The following is a 20545-nucleotide window of genomic DNA, read 5'->3' as shown; positions in this document are numbered from 1 at the left end:
GGCACATGTAAGCAAATGCTCCCCAGAGTTTAGTGAGCTCTCTAGCAAATTAGAAGATCCCACGGAAGGGATTATGCAAAGCCCCATTTACAGCTGTTTTATGAGAAATATAGGTAAACTCCCTGGGCTTGAAGCTGGATTCTGAATTGGGCAAGACCGTCTGAGCATTCAGCTAAGACCTGTGGGAACTGAGCTACATCCAAGCAGTCAGTGTCAGAGTCGAACTGAATTAGAAGACCCTACCTTGTATTAGCTGCAGAATTGCTTGACTGGTAAATGAGGACACTACCCTACACATTTGGTATAGGTATGTTCTGTGATGATTGATGATTGTGAAAAAAATGAGGGTTTTTCTTCACCTAGAAAAAGAACAAAATGAGAATTCTAGAATGAACAAAATAAAGCCAAATATTCGGAATATTAGACATAGTTGGAGAGAGACTTGGGAACCTGGAAGATTGGAAGAAAGTGTCTAGAAAAGGGAGTATATAGCTCAGAATATGAGGAGACAGAGGGACTGTAGGAAGATTTGACACACATGTAGTTTTGGAGCAGACAAAGGGGAGGACTAGGCAGATGCCGTATTTAAGAAAGTTATGTATGCCTGATGTGTTTCAAAAACCGATGACAATGCAAGCCATGAGTTCTGGAAGCATTACACACACCAAAGGCAGCCAATACAAAAGGAAATACACACTCAAGACAGTTACAAACCAAACAAAGCTCAGAGATTATCTACAAAGCAGAGTTCCCAACAGAGAGCAGTTGGTGTGGCAGAAGCATGGTCTGTGCAGTCCCTGCCTGGGTCACAGAGCCAGCTGCAGATGGTGGTCAGGAGTAGAGAGAGTAGATTCAAAGCCAGCACAGAAAGTATGTATCACACAGTTACTGAAAGGAAGGTGATGCAGCTGTATTAAATCATAGCAGAGTTCAAGCCTTAGGTGTCGAGGCAGACAGATGTGCCAGAGACAGAGGGGTGCTTCCTCATCGTGAAGGGCTACATTATGAACAAAACAATCCTAAATATGGGTGTATCTTGATGTAACTTCAGAAGTACAAGGTAAAACATTGAGACACAGGCCACAAATGAAACACAAAACATTTACACAGACTTGAAGTGTCTGTTAAATTCTTCCAAAGACACACGTGAAGCTCACCATTCTAGGTGGCTGTCACGAAGGAAAAGGGCAACCACAAAACCAAGAAAGAATGTGGCCAGGCTAACAGTGATAACTGCTGGGAAGGGAAATGCTTGCATTACTGTTTCTACCCTCATTCCTCACAAAAGAAAGACACATGCATGCCATTTACTCATCAGACCGACCAAGCTTTCTGCAAGAAGCCGTAATAAGCCATCCTTGTTTCTGAGAAATGGGAGCATCTGTATGCTCAGTAACGCTGCCTGGATTTGCTGGAACCCTCCCACCTGGCCAGGAGCTGGAGCCTTATTCGAAGAAGGCCAATCTCAGGGTCTCAGAAGTGGAGCATTCAAGGCTGGTCAGGAAAACGTTATAAAGTCCAGATCCTGACAGTAGACAGGGGGCTTCCTTTGGGTTCTGTACTGAGATTTTAAGAACAAAGAACTTGCCTGGGCTGCTAAAAAGAACAGCTGAGTTTTCTAGAAGGGCCCAGAGTCTCTAGGCCGTGGTCACCTTTCCTTGTTTGTTGCTGGCTAATGGCCGTAGTGTGCCCTTGGACACTCTGAATTGTGGGGAAAGGAGGGACTTGTCCACAGTGACGAGGAAGAGCACAGCCTTGACTGGCTGCTGGGCATGTCTGAGAGCAGAGAGGGGGGACCTCTGAGCAGAAAGCTGGCCTGTCTGAGAGCAGAACCCGGCAACTGGTGTTCAGGAGAACCTGGGGGTCTGGAGGAGCTTGGTGAGCGCCTCCCTGATGTCACGATTCCTCAGGCAGTAGATTATAGGGTTCAGCAGGGGAGTCACTACCGAGTAGATCACAGACACCAGCTTGTTGAGGTCGAAGGAGCTTATGGCATGAGGCCGGGCGTACATGAAGGTGGTGGTGGTATAGAAGATTGAGACTACCACCAAGTGGGAGGCACACGTGGAGAAAGCCTTCCTGCGGCCTGCTCCTCCCGGAATCCTCAGGACCGTGGCAAGGATGCGAGCATAGGACACTGAGGTCACCATCAGAGAGGTTGCAAGGACTGCCAGAGCTGCCACAAAGTCCAGCATTTCAATGGCAGTGGTGTCAGAGCAGGACAGTTGCAGCAGGGGTGAGACATCACAGAAGAAGTGGTTGAGGGCATTGGGGCCGCAGAACCTGAGGCGGGAGATGAGAGCCGTGGACACAAAGGAGGCCAAGAAGCCCCCGAGCCAGGCACTGAGAGCCAGATGTAGGCACAGCCTTGAATCCATAATGGCTGGGTAGTGCAGTGGGCGGCAGATGGCCAGGTACCGGTCACAGGCCATGGTAGATAATAAGAAGCATTCGGAGGAGCCCAGTGAAAGAAAGAGGAACAGCTGGGCGAGGCACCCTGAGAAGGAGATGGCTTTTGCCCCTGCCAGGAGACCAGCAAGCAGCTTGGGCACTGTGACTGTGGTGTAGAGGGTTTCCAGCACAGACAGGTTGGCCAGGAAGAAGTACATGGGTATGTGTAGCTGCCGGCTAGCGCTGATGGTGCCCACAATGACCAAGTTCTCTAGGACGGTCACCACATAGATGATTAGGAATAACCCAAAGAGCAGCCCTCGCAGGTGGCACAGCTCTGGGAAACCCAGAAGAATGAACTCTGTCACCAAAGTGTTGTTGCAGTTGCTCATGGCCCTTTCTGGCTGCGAGGCCACTTCTGAGCACCGTGGAGCAGCCGGGATTCACGTGCCCTGTGTGATGGGCCCAGGCCACTGTTCCATTGGTCCAAGCGGTTGGAGGCTCTGCAGCCCCTGCTAGGGTCTCAAAGGCAAGGGCTGCCACACTGTCTCAGGACCAAGGGACTTCTCTGTGGGGCCTCCCAGGGCTGACCAGCCTTGTTTTCAGGGAGAGGTCAGTCAAGCAGAGAGGGCTCTCACTGTGTACTTCCAGGATCTGCTGCGGTACTTACCTGTCATGTCCACTGTGAAGATCACTTTCATATTTACCAAGAGCTAACAGACGAGCAATGACTTAGGAGCTGTGAACATCAGCAGGAGCAGGAACACCCCTCCTACATATTTGTGAGTATGTGCTACCCTCCTTGACCCAACACACAAGTACATGCTTTCCAGGCGCACGCGCGCGCGCGCGCACACACACACACACACACACACACACACACACTCCCTTCAGGTGTGTGAGTGCATTCACATGCACACTTGTATACACATGCTTATACCATGAACAGAGCAAAGGGCTGCAGAGGAGAAGGCCCACTCTGCTTTGTAATGGTGTCTTCTTTCTTTTCTTCTCTCTCTAAGACAGTTTCTGTAGCCAGGCTGACAGCAAACTCAGTATCTTCCTGCAACAGCCTCCGGAGTCCTGGGGCTACAGTGTGGGAGTCCGTCTGACTTCACCTTCACGTTTGATGTCCTACCATGGCCCAGACTCTGCTTAGCCAGAATTCATTTTTTTTTTCCCAAGGAGCAAACTCAGTGTTGGAGAATGAGTGGAAGGGTGTCATCACCAATCTTCAAGTGAAAAAAGCAGTTTGGGAATTTCCCGGGGGGATACCTCTGTAGCTAGGTGTCTGAGGGCACATGGGGTGACCTCGAGCAGAAGCCAGGCAGGGGTCCCCATGCAGTTATACTTCCTGGTTTCCTTGGCCCATCTTGGAAGGGGTGCAGCCCCAGGTCCCTCGATCACATTTAGCACCAGGCTGTCTGTTCCTGGACAGGCAGAGGAGGTCGGTGGAGGAACACAGTTCTGGGCACACTCAACAAGCAGCGCTTGCCACAACTGGTCCTTACCTCCTGGGTTGGGCAGTTGGCTCTTCTGGTGAGGTGAGTTCACTGGCACCATGCAGTGGCCCCTGATGAGTGCCGAAGCTGGTCGTTGGCACTGGAGCCTGGAGTCTGCTGAGGGGGGCTCCACAGCTCAAGGTCTGTGGGAATCCTGGCTGGTGGGAAGAGCTGAGCTGGGGAGGAGCCCAAGGGCTGTCTCCGGTCTCCTTTCAGCACTTCGCAAAGAGAGTGGGCCAGCCAAATAAGAAGGGGGACTGCTTGCGAGCAGAGGGTGGAAGTCTGTCAGCCTGATCCCACACATGCTGGTGATGGAGTACCTGAGTGCCATGTAAGCCAGGGCAGCCTGGGACAGGGTGGATGCCACCCCTGCCTCTGGGCTGGGGGCTTTCCAGTTCTCAGGTCTGGTATCACGGACTGACTAGGCTTGTGGAAGCAGTTAACGGGGAGGCCCTGGAAGGTCTTGCTTTCCCTGGGCCCTTTGTCTCAGTCTCAGCAAGCCAGGCAGTGTCTCTTCCTGCAAGTCCGGGGGAAGAGCTCCTCATCTCACAGGGCCTGTTGCTTTGGGCCTCCCTGATCTTTACGCACTCCTTAGTGGCCTTGCTCTCCCCAGTCCTGGGGACTGTAATTGTTCTCAGGACAATTTGTGGAGTGCTGTGGAGGTTCCTGCAGGCCCAAGGGGAATTGTGCTCAGCTGGGAAGCCTTCCTCCTTCTCTTCAGCACCAGGCTTCCCACAGGGTAGTCTACACCAGAGAAGTCTGAGAATCAAGGCCCTTTCCCATCAGATTTCTCAGTGCCCTTTCATTGTATTCCCAGGACTGCCATCTACCCACTCATTCGTTTTATGAAGTGATAGGAAGAACGCTGAACACAAGAGGAGAAAAGTGCGAAGTGACCCAGGCTGCCACCCCCAGTCCCCTTCCCCTCAGGGAGCTGCTCACTGCTTAGCGTAACTGACCTGCTGACAGCATATGACTCAGCTTGGCTTGAGTGGCAGAGGGTGCTAGTCTGCGTTGTCTTTCAGTTCTTGCTTTTTGCTACCGAGATTCCTATCCTTCTGGCCCACTCACTTCACTTTACCTTGTGTGCTGTCTGAAGTGTGGCTGTGATACACTTGGGTTGTTTCCAGACTGTTACTGTTGGGGACAGCGTTGGGTGACATCCCAGCACACAGATCCTGTTTGCTGTTTGAATGCTGCTCTTGGATACCTGAGTTGAACTTTGTCTGAAATTTTGCAAGAAAATGCCAGAGTCTTTCCCAAAAGTCACCACATTAGTAGTAGTGACCACATTATTAGTAGTGACCACATTAGTAGTAGTGACCACATTAGTAGCAGTGACCATATTATTAGTGGTGACCGCATTAGTAGTAGTGACCATGTTAGGCCACACATCTACCACTGGTCCTTGCCCAGGTGGCATAGCCAAATTCTGAATCTTTGCCAAGTTAGTGGGTACCAAATATCTCATTGTTTTGGGGCTGGAGAGCTGGCCCGATGGTTGAAAGCACTGTTGCTCCTGCAGAGGACCTAGGTTCGGTCCTCAGAACCCACACAGTGGCTCACAACTGGAACTCCAGTTCCAGGGAATCAAATGCCCATAACTGAGCTCCCCGGGCACCAGACACACATGCTGTGCCTACACATCAGTGAAGAAAATAAACTCCTATATGTAAAATCAAGCAAATAAATCTGAAAAATGTTTTTAAAATGTGTCTCACTGTGGTGATTTGTAAGTTCCCACTTCATGTTTTTTGTTTCTGTGAGATGCCCCTTTTTTATCTTTTGCCCACTGTTTCCAAAGCTGTCTGTCATCTTTTACTCATCGTTTTTTAAAAGAGTTTTTTCATGTTTTTTAAGTGACTCTTTTTAATTAACATTTTTAAAATTGATTCTTTGGGAATTTCACATCATTCACCCCAATCCCACTCATTTCCCAGTCTTTCTATGTCCACCCTCCACCCTTGTAGCCTCCCCATACCCCCAAAGAAAAACTAAAAAACAAAAACAATAACAAAACTCTTTATTCCTCCATCTTTCCTGCTTTCCCATCACATTCATTTGTGGTAGTGGCCTTGGGAGCTTCGATGTGTCACACAGTAGACTCTTTTGCCCAAACAGCTTTACTTGTAAGTGTTCATTGCAATGAGTTGTTGGTCTGGTTCAAGGCCTCTGACTTCTGCTACACCATCAATACTGGACCCTCACCAAAACTTGTCTCGGATATCCTGCTGAGTCATGGAGATTCTGTGGCTATGGCTCTTTAGGACTGGTCCCTTCATGCACTCCAGGAGGTCATAACTGGGGTAGATGTCGGGGTGGGCCAACTCAAAGCCTTGGATGTTGGCCTGGGTAGTAACTGAGTTGGTCAGTTTTGGCTTCCACTGGGACCACTCCCCTCAGGCAAGGGTCAGGGCTAGATTTCCTGTGAGGAGCAGGGCCAGCTCTTCCAGGCCCACACCATCAGGGCCATCTCTCCACCACTCATGGTGAGGGATGAGGCCAGCTTCCTTGCATGAAGGGCCAGTTATCCCAGTGCGGGGGCGGAGGGGCAGTTTTCCCATGGATGCAGAACCAGCTCCCTGGTGCTCAAATCTCCCAGAGGCAGCTCTTCCATGGCCCCCATGATAATATAGGCCATGGATATCAGTACAGACCCTGGCTACAGTAGGACCACAGACTCAGACATGGCCCTGGGCCACAGCTCTGGTCTGGACATTACCATGGCCCTGGTTGGCTGCACAGGTCATGCAGTTCAGTATGGCCCCAGAAGCAGCATGTCCCTCAGACCTCAGGCAGTGGCCCAGTCCATTGGCATCTGTATGGTCCTCAGTGGTAACACAGTCCATGAACATCAACATAGACCTTGGCTGCAGTAGTGCCATGGACCCAGACATGGCCTTCAGCGGCAGCAGCACAATCCTGGATGTCACACGGTCCCAGGTGGCAGCGTAGGCCACCCTTATCAACCTGTTCCTCACTGCCTATGCGTCATCAGTTCTGCATCTCTTCACAGTGCACAAAGCGCTCCACTTCTTCTCTTCGTTTCTCCACCACATACCTGTTCATCATAGTAGTGCCTGCCTGGCTTGTGACTGGCTTCCGCCCGCCCAGGCTGTGTGGTGCCAGGTGGGCCTATGTGTCCAAAGTCACTCTTTAAGATTGTATTAGTCTACTTTTTTTTTTTTGTCTCTGTGACCAAATATCTGACAAAACAGAACTTAAGGAGGGAAGGGTCTCTTCTGGCTCAGTTCAGAGGAATGTAGTCTATTATGGAAGGGAGTCGTGATAGCAAGAATAGCTTGGACCATGGCATGGGCAAGAAAGCTCAACCATTTGATTCAGTATGTAATCAGAGCCCTTGGGATAGTACCACCTACATCCAGGATAGGTCTTCCTTTATTAGTTAAATCTCCTTAGAAAGACCTACAAAAACACACTTGGAGGTATGTCTTCTAGGTTAAGTTGACTACTTTAGTCAAGGTTTTATAGACGAATAGAACCAAGCCTGAATATATATATGCATAAAATATATTTATATATCAGAATTAAATAAGTCATCCTCAAAATAGTAACAATAGCCAAATCATATCTGAAAGCTAAGAACCCAGTAATTTCTCAGTCCTTGAGGCGGGATGCTTCAACAGTCAAAGTAGTTCCACAATAACTGTATCTCACTCTGTGTGTGTGTGTGTGTGTGTGTGTGTGTGTGTGTGTGTGTGTGTGTGTGTGTGTAAACTGATATTTAGGCTACAAGGCAGGGTGCCTTAGTAGTCCCAATTTGGTTCTGGAAGCTCAAAAGGTTCCGGGAGAGCTGCTGGTTCCTACGTCATGATGACAGCTTGGACACACTGGTGTTGCTGTCAGTGAAGGAACCAGTAGTAGCAGCAACAGAACAAACCAACTTGTGGCAAGAGGGGAGATCAAGCAAGTGAATGGCAAGATGATCTTCTTCTGCCCCACCTTCTTATCGGGGCTGCTGCCAGAACGTGGCACCCAAAATAGGAGCAGGCCTTCCTACGTCAATCAAGGTTATCAGGACAGTTCTTGAGGTGACTCTCTCTACTTAGGTGATTCTAATTTGTGACAAGCTGACATTTAAAACAGCCATAATATTGACATTGAAGATTAATATTGCCTTGGAATTGAGTATTGACAAATTTGTATATGGTGGAACTCACACACAACTTCCTTCACTACAGAGGTGTCCTGCATGCCCTTTCTCAGTTAAACCTTGATCAGTTACTACTAGGTAACTACTTCTGCCTAGTGGTTCAGTTGTGTTAACTCTGGCAGCTCATGAGAACAGAACTATCCAGGGTCTTCTTTCTCTGTTCATCATGCTTTATTTTATTTTATTTGTAGGTGTTTACATCCATAGAGTGAGACTTAACAAGAGATTGAGACCATGAGAGCAGAACTGAGGCCAAAAGGCAAAGCTTTATTTAGGGTACAAACTATCAGGCTGTCTCCAAGAGAAGGGAGAGCAGCCTGCCCAAAGGGTGGGGGCAGGTGCCATCATGTATACATATATGTATGTATATATGATGGCACTTAATGAAGAGACTCATTATTGATGTTCAGAGAACAAGAGACTGGGACATCTATAACACACTCCAAGTCTCAGTGATCATGTAGGAAGAGGAGTCAGAAAACATTGTAAGATCTAGAGGGAGCTGACGTCTGTAGGGGGACAGTGTTTGCTGGCCATGACAATGCAGTTGCATGCATGAACTCACAGTACCTGGGACTGTATGGGCAAGACCTGCACAAGATCAGGCCAGCCAAAAATATAGCATGGTTGGGGAAGGGACTGTTGGTAGCAGCTTCTTCCCAGATTGAAACATTCCATCCTGCAATCAAGCTCATTAAGACAGGAAATGAACAACTCAAAGTAGCTTCAGGAAGTCCCTGAAACTGATCAGATTTACTAGGTCCCTCCCTCCCCAAGGGTATATAAAAAGAAAACACTGCCGAGAGATTCAGAAAAACCAAATTGCAAAGAAGACTTAGACAAGCCAGAGAGCCTAGAAGTCTAGACCAGCAGAGTAACCCAAAAGCAGCAGAGACCAGCTGAACTGCCTAGAAGAAAGAAAAACCAGCCAGTCTACCTGGAAGAGGTTCAGACTAACTGTGCTACCTGGAAAGGACATTCTCCAGCCTGTTGAGCTGCTTGCAGGCTGTACAGTGTGCCCCATGTTTCCAGCTTTTGTGAGCTGCCGCTCATGCTCAGTGGGCTTTGGTGATGAAGATGTCTTTGAGTAATTTCTGTTCCTGTAAGTAAACACTCCCCCATATATCTGTAAGTAATCCCAATAAAATCCATGGATTCATCAAGTTGGACTTTGGTCTGTTATGGGCTCCCTTTCTCAAGTAAGTAGACATATGTGTTGCATCTCCCCAGGAAAAGTCAGTCACACAAGATCTGCATGAAATCCCAGCATAGATGGGGAGGGCCTCATGAAGTTTCATCCTATCTCAGGAACTACTGGCAGTTGATTGCTGTTGGGGGAAGGAGAGTCAATTTTCTTCAGTGATGCAGGATCTGAGGGACTACTAATGCTATAGTGATTGTCCTACACCCATGTACACGTAGATAGCATCGAATAGGTCCAGTGGGTATTAAAAAAGTCCATAAAGTTGAGAGGAAAAGTGGTGGGGGATAGGAGAGGAAGTAGAGGGGAGGGAATGTGGGGTGATTTCATTCTCACTGGCAAAGATCACAAAGACTGAATGTGAAAGGATGGAAAATTATATGCAATGCAATCATGAGCCCAGAATAAGCAGCAGCAGCTGTACTCAAGTCTGCAAAAATAGAACCCAGGGAAAACTTAGCCAGAAGAGAGAAAGAACATTATTACATACTAATGCATGGAGAAATCCTTCACAAAGATGAAAACAAATATTGTTCCTTGAACATTGGGATACCCAATGTTCATAAAGTTTCATAAAGTGAATATTATTGGACCTAAAGGGACAAATAATCCAAGATACAACAATCATAGGTGGCTTCAATACACTAATGTCATCAGGAGATAGATCTCTTGGGCAGAAAAGTCAATAAAGAAACCACATAATTGAACCATACCACAGACCAAAAGGCTGTAATAGGCATCTAGAGAATATGCCTCCCAACAGCTGTGAATATTCATTCCTCTTAGTAGCCCACCGGTCATGAATTCTTTTAGTTTGTGCCTTCATTAGAAAGTCTTTATGCCTGCATTTATTAAAAAAGATTTCTTGGCTGGATAGCATAATTTGTATTAGCAGACACGCTCAGGACTTGAGCTATATACACCTACTCTTTTCTGATTTTTAGATTCCTGCTGAGGGGTCTGATAGCATTCTGATGGACTTGCCTTTGTAAGCTGGCATTATCTGGAAGCTTTTCATACTGTTCCTTTGTTTTGTTGTCTTAGCACTTTAACTATGACCCAGAGAGTTCTTTTTGGTCATATCTACTCAGGGTTCAAAATGTTTCCTATTCTTGAATGTCTGTATCTTACCTTAAATTTTGGAAAATTTCTTCTATAATTTTACTAAATAAGTTTCTATGCCTTTTATTATTATTTTGTTTTTTGCAAGACAGGGTTTCTTTGTATAACTGCCCTTGCTGTTCTGGAATTCACTTTGTAGACCAAGCTGAACTCAAACTCACAGAGATCTGCCTGTCTCTGCCTCCTGAGTGCTGAGATTAAAGGCTTGCACCCCTATGCATGGTTTATAATTGTTGTTGTTATTGTTTTTGCTGTTATTACTATTACTATTGACATAGTCTCATGTATCCCACATTGGTCTTGGACTCTCACTATGTAGGTAAAATGACCTTGAACTTCTCCTTTCTCCATCCCCCAAGCCTGGGATTATAGGCAAAGGTCACTATGTCTAGTTTATGTGGGGCTGGAGATTGAGCCGGGGATTTACATATGCTAGGAAAGAACTTTGATCCTTGAGCTATATTCCCAGTTCATATTTAGCTTGTATTTTACTTTCTCAGAAGCCCATAGATTTTTAGGTTTGGTCTCTTGAACTTGTCTTAGAGTTACTGAAAGCTATGGTTATGTTTATTTTTTAAAAAAATTAAATTTAAAATTTTAGTGTGTGTGAGTGTGTGTGTGTGTGTGAGTGTGTGTGTGTGAGTGTGTGTGTGTGTGTGTGTGTGTGTGTGTGTGTGTGTGTGTACCATAGAACTTGTGGAGGTCAGAGGACAACTTGTTGGAGTCAATTCTCTCCTTCCACCATGTGGACTCCTGGAATTGAACTCACCTAATCAGGCTTGGTGGCAGGTCCTTTACCTTCCGAGCAATCTCACAGATGCCTTTTTTCTTTGTCACTGTCTTTTTGTTCCTTTGTCAATCATTTGAGTATAATATTTCCTTGATTTAACCTCAGTCCATGTCTTAGTTAGGGTTTCCATTGCTCTGGAGAGACACCATGACTTTTGAGACTTCTTTTTATTGCTTTGTTAAAAAATAAAACGCAGAAGTTAAATATTAGAAAAATAAACCTGAGAGATCCATGGAGCAACAGAGAAAGCATCTCTCTTCTTTACCTTCCCCACTCAAAAATGGACCACACATCTCCTCAGGCCCCTCCTTCTTCCTCCTGTGTGTCTAGCTTCTCAGTCCACCAGAAAACTTTATGGTCCACTCTGGCCAGCCTAATGTGGACTCTACCCTTTGAACTAAGGCCTGACTCTATTGGCAGTCTCAGAGTGGCAACACAAACAAATCTTCCATAACATTTCCCCCTTTTTGTGTAAATTAAAAGGAAGAGCTTTAACTTTAATATAGTAAAGCTTTATACAATAAGAAATACCTTTACAGGGCTGGAGAGATGGCTTAGCAGTTAAGAGCCCTCACTGCTCTTTCAGAGGACCTGACTGTGGGCCAGGCAGGAAAACTCTAGCTACAATAGACAATGTAGTATTTTCTTTGAATTTGCAAAATATCAATGGACTGGACATTGTAAAGGTATTTTTTTAATAATTGATTTATTTTTATTTTGTGTGCATTGGTATTTTGCCTGTGTGTATGTCTGTGTGAGGGTCCCCTGGAACTGGAGTTACAAACAGTTGTGAGCTGCCATGTGGGTGCTGGGAATAACAAAAATAACCTTAAATTTATGTCAATACACAAAAATCTATACCATTGTAAACCATTTGAGACTGGTAGTTGCCTTTTTTAATTTAAAAGTAGATTCAAAAATCTACTCTTTATCCTATCATTTTTATATTTCCCCCTTTTCTTTTTCAGAAGGAGATCTCTGAATCTAATCTCCTTTGTTTAGTTTTCTCCCTGACCATGACCAATAACAATCAACCTCCCCAAACAATGACAAAATCCACCGAACAACAAAAAACCACCTACCCCACCTCTTGAGAATGTGGAAATCATGTTTTTAAAATTACTTCTTGTTGCCTGTGGATGATGGCATCTTTAGGGGGCCCTGAAAGATTTGAGATAAAGATCGAGTCCTGGGAGAGCTAGCTGTTGTCCAGTCTTGGTGTGATGGGAAAATGCAAGGCTATCTGAAGTTCTGGCTGGAGTAGTAGTCTATGATGCTGGACCATTTTAGCTAACTGCCTTGAAATTGTCTTGAGTAATTTGTAGTCCAAAACTAATCTTTGGGTGGTGTTTGTCAGCTTAGTGGCATTACCACAATCCAGGTGGAGTCATCATTGTGGGTCCCCATATCCTTTTGGAGATTTCAAAGGTCACTGTTAGGAATGGTCACAGTTCCTGGCAGAAAACTTAGACATTTTAAATGTCATATGCAGCAGATCTTGGAGAGGTTAAAGAATCACAATCTATTAAATACACCTGGGATACACAAGCTTAATTCCTAGTTAACTGATTCAGACTCAAGCCAGAAACCACGGGAAGCTAGATGAAGCCTATTTCTAGAATTAATCAGTACTTTTATAAGTCTGTTAATATTATGACAGAAAGTTTAAGTATACATATATATGTTAATCTTATAAATTTTGAGATAATATTTATACTTTAATAAAAATTTTAAAGAGTAAAATTAAGAACAAAGGATCATGAAATTAGTGACAATAGAACAGTCCCTTAATTTTTGTTTCCTTTTGTCCCATACCAGGTGGCTTTTTTGAGGTGAGACAGAAACTTTGGATTTTCTTTTAACAAGCATACTTGGGTTTAGAGAAGAAGAGAGTCATGTTCCAACTCCAAAGCCAGCTTTAAATTTTAAAGGTATATAAGGCATTGAGTTGGGACTATAAAAAGACCATTTGCCTTATATGTCTGTAGAGAAGAGCAGAAACAAACATTTGAAATGATTCATGATTTTTTTTTCTGTTGGAAAATTTACTCTTTTTCTTGGGACATTTTCTCTGGATGATTTGTTCTCTTTTTCAGATGTCTTATTTGTCCAGTGGCCTTTAGATTCTTTTTTTTTTTTTGGTTTTTTGAGACAGGGTTTCTCCGTGTAGCTTTGCGCCTTTTCCTGGAACTCACTTGGTAGCCCAGGCTGGCCTCGAACTCACAGAGATCCGCCAGTCTCTGCCTCCCGAGTGCTGGGATTAAAGGTGTGCGCCACCACCGCCCGGCTTCCTTTAGATTCTTTTATTAGGTGCTTTTATTCTCCTGGAAAAACAAAAACAAAACCCTGCCCCAACTCTAACTTTGGGGAGTTTCCTTTTTTGGCACGTTATGTCTGATCAAATGAGAGACATTTGTTAGTCTTAAAAGTTAATTTTGATGGAATGTCCATGCAGTTTGATGAACTATCTCCTTTCCTAATCAAGAGGTCTCTCCTGTTTGAATCTAATCTTTATCTATCTTGATGGTATCCATAGCTTTTCTTCTCCTGTGGAAACAAAAACAAAACCTCTTCCCCAATGTAACACATATCCTGATTTCCATTCTGAGGTCAAGACATCTTTAAAGAACACAGGCTGATTTAATTCAGCAGTTCTTTCTATTATCCAATGTCTCTCCACAGCTGTCATTCCTTTTTCATTAGCATTTGAAAAATTTAAAGTTGATAAAGCATTGTGCAGTCTATCTCTAGGAGTCTTTATTACCCCTTTCTGTTTATTGAGTGTATCTTTTAAAGAGTGAATTGTAACATGAATTGCTAAATGGTTTTTTTTTTTCCCAATAAAAACCCCAGATCCAGATATTGGGGTAAATGCTGAAAGATCAGAGAGACAAGGAACAAACCACTGCCATGTCTTACCTCTAGGACTCCTCAGCTTGAAAAGGCTTCAGTTCCTGTCTCCTCATGCCTTATGTACCTTTCTCCACTCAGCTATCACTTCCTTCTTAGTGCTAGGATTAAAGGCATGTGTGCTTCCCAAACAAAGGCATGAGATCTCAAGTTCTGGGATTAAAGGCGAGTGACTTCCAAGTATTGGGATTAAAGGTGTGTGCCACAACTGCCTGACTCTGTTTTTCTCCTAGACTGAGTCAATTTCATGTAGTTCAGGGTGGATTTGAACTCACAGAGATCCAGATGGATCTCTGCCTCCAGAGTGCTAGGATTAAAGGTGTGTACCACCACTACCTGGCATCTATGTTTAATCTAGTAGCTTGTTCTGACCTCTGGTTTTCAGGCAAATTTTATTAGGGTACATAATATATCATCACATTGATTAGATCTTTTTATAATTGCTTGTCCTGAGGATTGTGTGGTATACTTGTAATATGCTTTATATTGTAACATGCAAAAAACTATTTCATTTTACTAGGGACATATTCCGGAGCATTGTCAGTCTTAATTTGTACAGGTATCCCCATCATGGCTATAACTTCTAATAAATGTATAATTACAGAATCAGCCTTTTCCAAACTCAAAGCAGGTGCTCATTGAAATCATGAATAAGTATCCATGGTATGGTGCACACACTTTAATTTCCCAGACTCTGTAAAATGAAACACATCCATTTGCCAAATTTTATTTCTTTGAGTACCCTTTGGGTTTCTTCCTGCAGATAGTGGAATCTGGTTATATAAAGAACAAGTAGGACATCTTCTTATAATTTCCTTGTCTTGTTGCCAAGTGATAGAAAAATATTTTTTCAAACCTTTGCTATTAACATGGTGTTTCTTATGAAATTCTGAGGCTTCTAGCACATTTCCTACCACTAGCTGATCGATTTCATCATTACCTAGTGTTAGAGGGCCTAGTAGGCCCTTATGGGATCTGATATGTGTTATATACAAGGGATGATTTCTATTCCTAATCATTTCTTATAATTAAAATAATAAAAAAAGTTAATTCTGAATCATCTGGAATAAATTCAATGGTTTCACTATGTAAAACAGCTCTTTTTATATATTAAGAGTCAGTAACTATATTAAGAGCTTCTGGGACATTTAATAATACCATGAGAATAGCATATAATTCCGACTTTTGAACAGAATTATAAGGGCTTTGATCCACTTTACGAATTTCCTGACTTATAACCTGCCTTTCCTGGTTTATTTGGCAGTCTAGGAGTGGCAACAAAAACAAATCTCCTGCAACACATGACCATGGCAACTCTTATAAAGGAAAATATTTAATTGGGGCTAGCTTACAGTTCAGAGGTTTAGTCCATTGCTATCATGGCAGGATGTGGTGGCATTCAGGTGCTGGAGAAGGAGCTGAGAGTTTTACATCTTGATCCTCAGGCAGCAGGAAGTGAACTGAGACACACTTCCTCCAATAAGGCCACACCTATTCCAACAAGGTTATACCTCCTAATAGTACCATTTCCTATGAGCCTATGGGGCCCAATTATATTCAGGCTACCACAGTTCTCAATGATCTTTCTTTTGCTTGATGTAGTCACTTGCTGGGTTTTTCATCATTCTATAATATCTGTTTGATTTTTTTTATTTTTAAAAATTATCTATCATTTCTCTCTCTATCTCTATCTATCAATTTTTTTGAGATAGGGTCTCTCTATAGAGCCCTGTCTGCCCTAGAACTTACTATGTAGACCAGGCTGGCCTGTACTCATAGAGACTCTGCCTCCCAAGTGCTGGGACTAAAAGCATGTAACACCATGCCTGGCTTGATTTTTGTTGTTGTTGTTATTCAAAATCTTACTTTTCTTTCTGTAGTTCTCATCCACGTTGCTATCAACCTTGAGCCAACCTGAGCTGGGTGGGAGGCCTATGGCTCACAGACATTGTTTTTAACTCTAAAATGGGTTTTTGGTTTTTTTGGCCATTTTATCATAGAACTTGGGATGGGTTCAGGATAAGCCTTGTTCTAATGCCTTGTGGCAGGTGTGTTTGTTCCCTAACACACACACACACACACACACACACACACACACACACACACACACACACCTGTAAAGGACCTTTGTCTGCACTGTTGTGTACTGTTCTTTACAAAGACAAAGCCAGTGCATGGTCGATTCCTTGGTGTTCTGTTACTGATCCCTGGGGCTGAGATTTGGGGAAGGCTCCCACCTCATTTTATGGAGAATGGAATTCCAAGAGTAGGGTGTCCTGTGAGTGCCAGGCTCCTTGTCCCCCAGCTTTCCTTACGTGAGAATAGTTATGTTAGTGGAGAGCTATGGACTTGATTCTAAATTAAACGATTCAACTGTCATGAGTAATGTGTAGGAGTGCCAGTCACAGCTAGGAAAATCAGTTTCCCACTGCCAATGTGTCCTTAAGCCATTGAGGTGACTGCAGCATGGTGCCTGAAACTTCATGTGAAAGGCTGGGTGACTCATGCTAAATGAGAGAAGAGCTTAGGGTGTGTGTGTGGCGTGAACCTTGAAAGCTGACATGGGAAAAATAAACCTAGACCACATGGAAGCAGCATCCAAAGTTCTGAGCTGTCTGCTGAGAAACCTTCCTTCTGCTTCTTCATTCTTGAGATGCTGGTGATGTCATCGTGGTGGGGGATAGCATGTCCACCCTAACAGAAGGCAATCCTGCATTTCCCCAGACCTGGCAGCTCCTGTTGTAGGTGCCAATTGATGGGGCCTTGGAGAGACTTTCCAACATTTTTTAATGAGCTACCAATTAGGTCGTCCAGGGTCCTGTGTGGAGGTTGCATCCCCAGGGCAGTGTGACTCTTGATTATGGCCCATTGAGGTCTTCATATCTCCTGAACAGCCTGAACTCGCTGTCCTGGGATCCCAAAGTTGTAGGGAAGAAACGGACTTCGGGTGGCAAGGGCATTCATACTACCTCCAGGGTCCAATTTTGTGCAGCTTAGTCCCTGACATGAGGCCCAGACCCCATGTGATTAACTCCATACAACTCTGTGGCTACAACCCTCATGCTGGTTCGTGGTACCCTAAGGGAGTTCCAGAGGTATGGGCCTCAGGGTGGGGGTGGGGGGTCTCAATGTTGATGCCCATAGAGCTCAGAGTTGGGCCATGTCCCAAGCCACATGCTCATTAGTGGCAGCTCCTTGCCTGGATCACAACTTTTTCCTGTACCCATGAGCAGAGGTATTCTCCCCTCAGAGGAGTAGAGTAGCCCCAGTATGGACCAGGCAAAACCAGTCTGGATTGCTATGGTTGCAATAGCTCTTTCTAAAAGGCTGTAACAGTGCTAGAAGAGGGACAACTCACAAATTGTTTCCCAACCTGCCCGAGTATGTAGGATGTCACTGCCCTATTTACATAGAGGGAAACTGAGGCACAGAAAATCTTCCAGTGGCACCCAGCATCCGGTGGGCAGGTAAACTGCATCCTATGTGCAGAGATCTGGCCACTGCTCCACAGGTGTGTAGGCACCTGGCCTGGATTTCAGTGCCAGGAGACAGCCAGTGTAGGTGAGAAGTGTGGTGCCGCCCAAGGGCAGGAGGTCCGCCCTCGGGACTCCTCTAAGCCCCCAGGGCCTGGCTGTTGCCAGATACATAATTGGCAAAAGTGTCCTCACAGGCCTGGATTGGGGAAAGGCATAAAAAACCAAGTGCAAGAAGCTCTGTCTGCCAGGGCCAGGGCTGGCCTGGATCTCACGGGCAGGTAGAGATACCTGCCTCCTGATCCAATGCTTGTTGGCTGGGCTAGAGAGGATCGCAGCAGCCTCAGGGTAGGTGCTGGCCACTACACTACATGGCTGACTGCTGGAAGAGCTTGGTAGAGACACTAGCTGCTCAGGCTTCTTCCCTGGAAGAGCTATGTGGCTGCTGTTTGAAGTGAGGCTGGAGGACAAGGAGCAGAGCATTGGAGATGCAGCAGCTCCCTTTCATGGTCCTTTATGCATCAGGCCTGACCTGGGTGGAGCTCGTAGTGGTCACTCTCCAGTGACCATAGCCAGGGCTGCTTGAGCAGGGTAGTCTTGTGCACCTGGGGCCAGGCAGTCTACAAAGAGATATGCTCAAATGCCAAGTAGGGGGCACATCCCAGTGTTATTATTGGTAGGTCAAATCTACTATTGGCCACAGCAATGGATTGCCAAGGCAACAGGAGGAATTTAACTGCTCCTTAAATATCCAGAGTGGCCTGTGACTATGGCAGGTAAGCAGCAGCGTTGAGCCCATAGAAAATCCCAGAACAAGTCAGAGGTCAGCTAGGCTGGAGGCTGCTCTCTGTGCACTTGGCCCAGTGTATCCGAGCCCAGAGAGTTTGGCATTGCTAATGCTGACCTTTCTGGACTCCAGGATGCTTAGGAGGCCATGCTGAAGACCTGGGTGGATAGTCCTGCATCCCTTACCTCCATGGGGACTGAAGCCGTCCCTGAGCTAACTTGGACAAGGGGGTTCTCATACTTGCAGGCCCATCCCTAATCCCTCAGGAACCAGGCCACTTTAGGGTATATGGTTAGTCATATTGCCTCTTGACTCATAAGCACTATGCATTAGGTGATGGCCTCCACTCTGGCTTGGGACCAAGATCTGCAACTTCAAACTTGTCTTCTGAGCCTCAGGGTACACCTGCCAGATGCAATTGTGTGGGATGATGGCCAGGGTGACTCTAATGTCAGGATGTCCTTCTGGCACAGGTAAGTAACCTGCCCCCCATCCACACGTGGCTTTAGGGTGAGAGGGAAATGAGAAGACCTCAAACCTATCATTGTGTTTTGGGTATAAGAAGAAGCAGGAGGCTATAATAGTGCAAATGTCACACCAAAGAGTGTCACCTTCCAGGTGGAGCAGGGGTTGTCAGTGTCTTCTTTTTGACCCTTGCATTATGATTGGCAACTGTGAAAAACATTTTTCTAAATGAGAAGCTTGTCTGAGTTTGGACTGAGAGAGGACGACAGTGTCATGGAGGTCAAGACTGACTCCCTGAGCAGGTCAGATGTCACTGGCATGATAGAGGTACCCATGGGCTTGCAGGGGTGATGGCCAGGGAGGCTACTGGGGATTCTCTCAGTATGTAGCATGAATTGTTAGAAGGTCTTATTAATAAAAACAAACCTGGGAGCCAGCTATTGGGGTGAACGCTGAAAGATCAGAGAAAGAGAACAAGCCACAGCTAACCTCACCTCACCAATTTCTCAGCTGATCCTGTTTCCTCAAACTGGAAGCCTCTGTGTCCTCACCTGAATGAATCTCAGTTGAACTGCTGCTAAAAGCCTAAAAGCTTAACAAACATAGTTCCTGGTCCTCCTGTCTTATATACCTTACTGCTTCCTGCCATCACTTCCTGAGATTAAAGGCGTGTGTCACCATGCCTGGCTGTTTCCAGTATGGCTATGAACTCACAGAGATCCAGATGGATCTCTGTCTCCCAAGTGATAGGATTAAAGGTGTGTGTGCCACCATTTTCTGGCCTCTACGTCTGTCTAGTGGCTGTTCTGTTCTCTGACCCCAGATAAGTTTATTAGGGTGCACAATATATTGGGGTGGGGACACAATATCACCACCCAAGTATCTGGAATAGACCTAAGGTGGTACAATGTGTTTTGGTTGCAGACTTGTGCTGATTATGGACAGCTATGCAGGGCTGCTGTGACTCTGGGGACAGGACTGCAGCCAAGGCACCTTCAGGTCACACACACACACACACACACACACACACACACACACACACACACACGTGTGCATGCTCATGAATTCATGAATCTGTTTTTGCCTTCCACCATGGGTCCTGATGACTGAAGTTAGGTTTGGCAGCAGGTGCCATTTCACAGGCTCAGAGGGACAGCTTTTTAAATGCAAATTTTAGGAAGCCTGGCTCATTCCTTTCTCAACTGACAGTTTAAGGTTAGAGCCTGAGACAAAGGGGAGCTAGAGGAGAAGGAGGAAGACGAGGAGGTTTCCTATGGGCTCTCCTACTGAAGGCATTGTTCTCTGTGTGGGGCATTTCCATGGTGAGGTGGGAATGCTCTACAGGGACCTCATCTGTGTGTGGGACGACAATGCTGGAGATCAAGGCATTTATAACTTCACTTGTGGAAACTCAACAGTTCCTGTCTTCCTCTAGGTTCCTTGACTCTGGAATTAGGACCTCTCTCTCCCAGGTGACAGACACTGCAGGATAAGGACATGGTGTCCCCTTCTCCCCTAGGCGACAGGCACTGGTTAGAAGGCATGCACACCTGGCTGAGTGGCTCCCAGCTGCATGGACATGGCTTATGCTGCCTATCCAGTTACTCCTAAGGGAGACTAGGCTTACCTGGGTCCTGGGATCGTAGGACAAGGTGAGTAGACTCCGCAGAGAACAGAGAAGGGCCAGACCCTTCCCTTCCTGAGCCCCCTTCTTGGAAGCTTGGTAGTCC

The 20545-nt window shown here is 45.6% G+C and overlaps 1 protein-coding gene across 1 annotated transcript; it reads right to left on the bottom strand.

Annotated features, from left to right (window-relative positions):
- Nucleotides 1-1571: 1571 nt before the first annotated feature.
- On the bottom strand, nucleotides 1572-2783 carry LOC114693381 (olfactory receptor 226-like). The gene has a single exon (XM_037209415.1). It carries the CDS (start codon nucleotides 2781-2783, stop codon nucleotides 1848-1850), a length of 936 nt encoding a protein of 311 aa, XP_037065310.1. The 3' UTR covers nucleotides 1572-1847.
- Nucleotides 2784-20545: the final 17762 nt, after the last annotated feature.

This window comes from Peromyscus leucopus, chromosome 1, assembly GCF_004664715.2.
Source record: "Peromyscus leucopus breed LL Stock chromosome 1, UCI_PerLeu_2.1, whole genome shotgun sequence".
Classification (NCBI taxonomy): Eukaryota; Metazoa; Chordata; class Mammalia; order Rodentia; family Cricetidae; genus Peromyscus; species Peromyscus leucopus.
This window is presented reverse-complemented; position numbering and strand designations above follow the sequence as displayed.

What these genes read in the sequence shown, in the direction of transcription:
- LOC114693381 (XM_037209415.1), bottom strand. Translation starts at nt 2,783, where the DNA reads ATGAGCAACTGCAACAACACTTTGGTGACAGAGTTCATTCTTCTGGGT.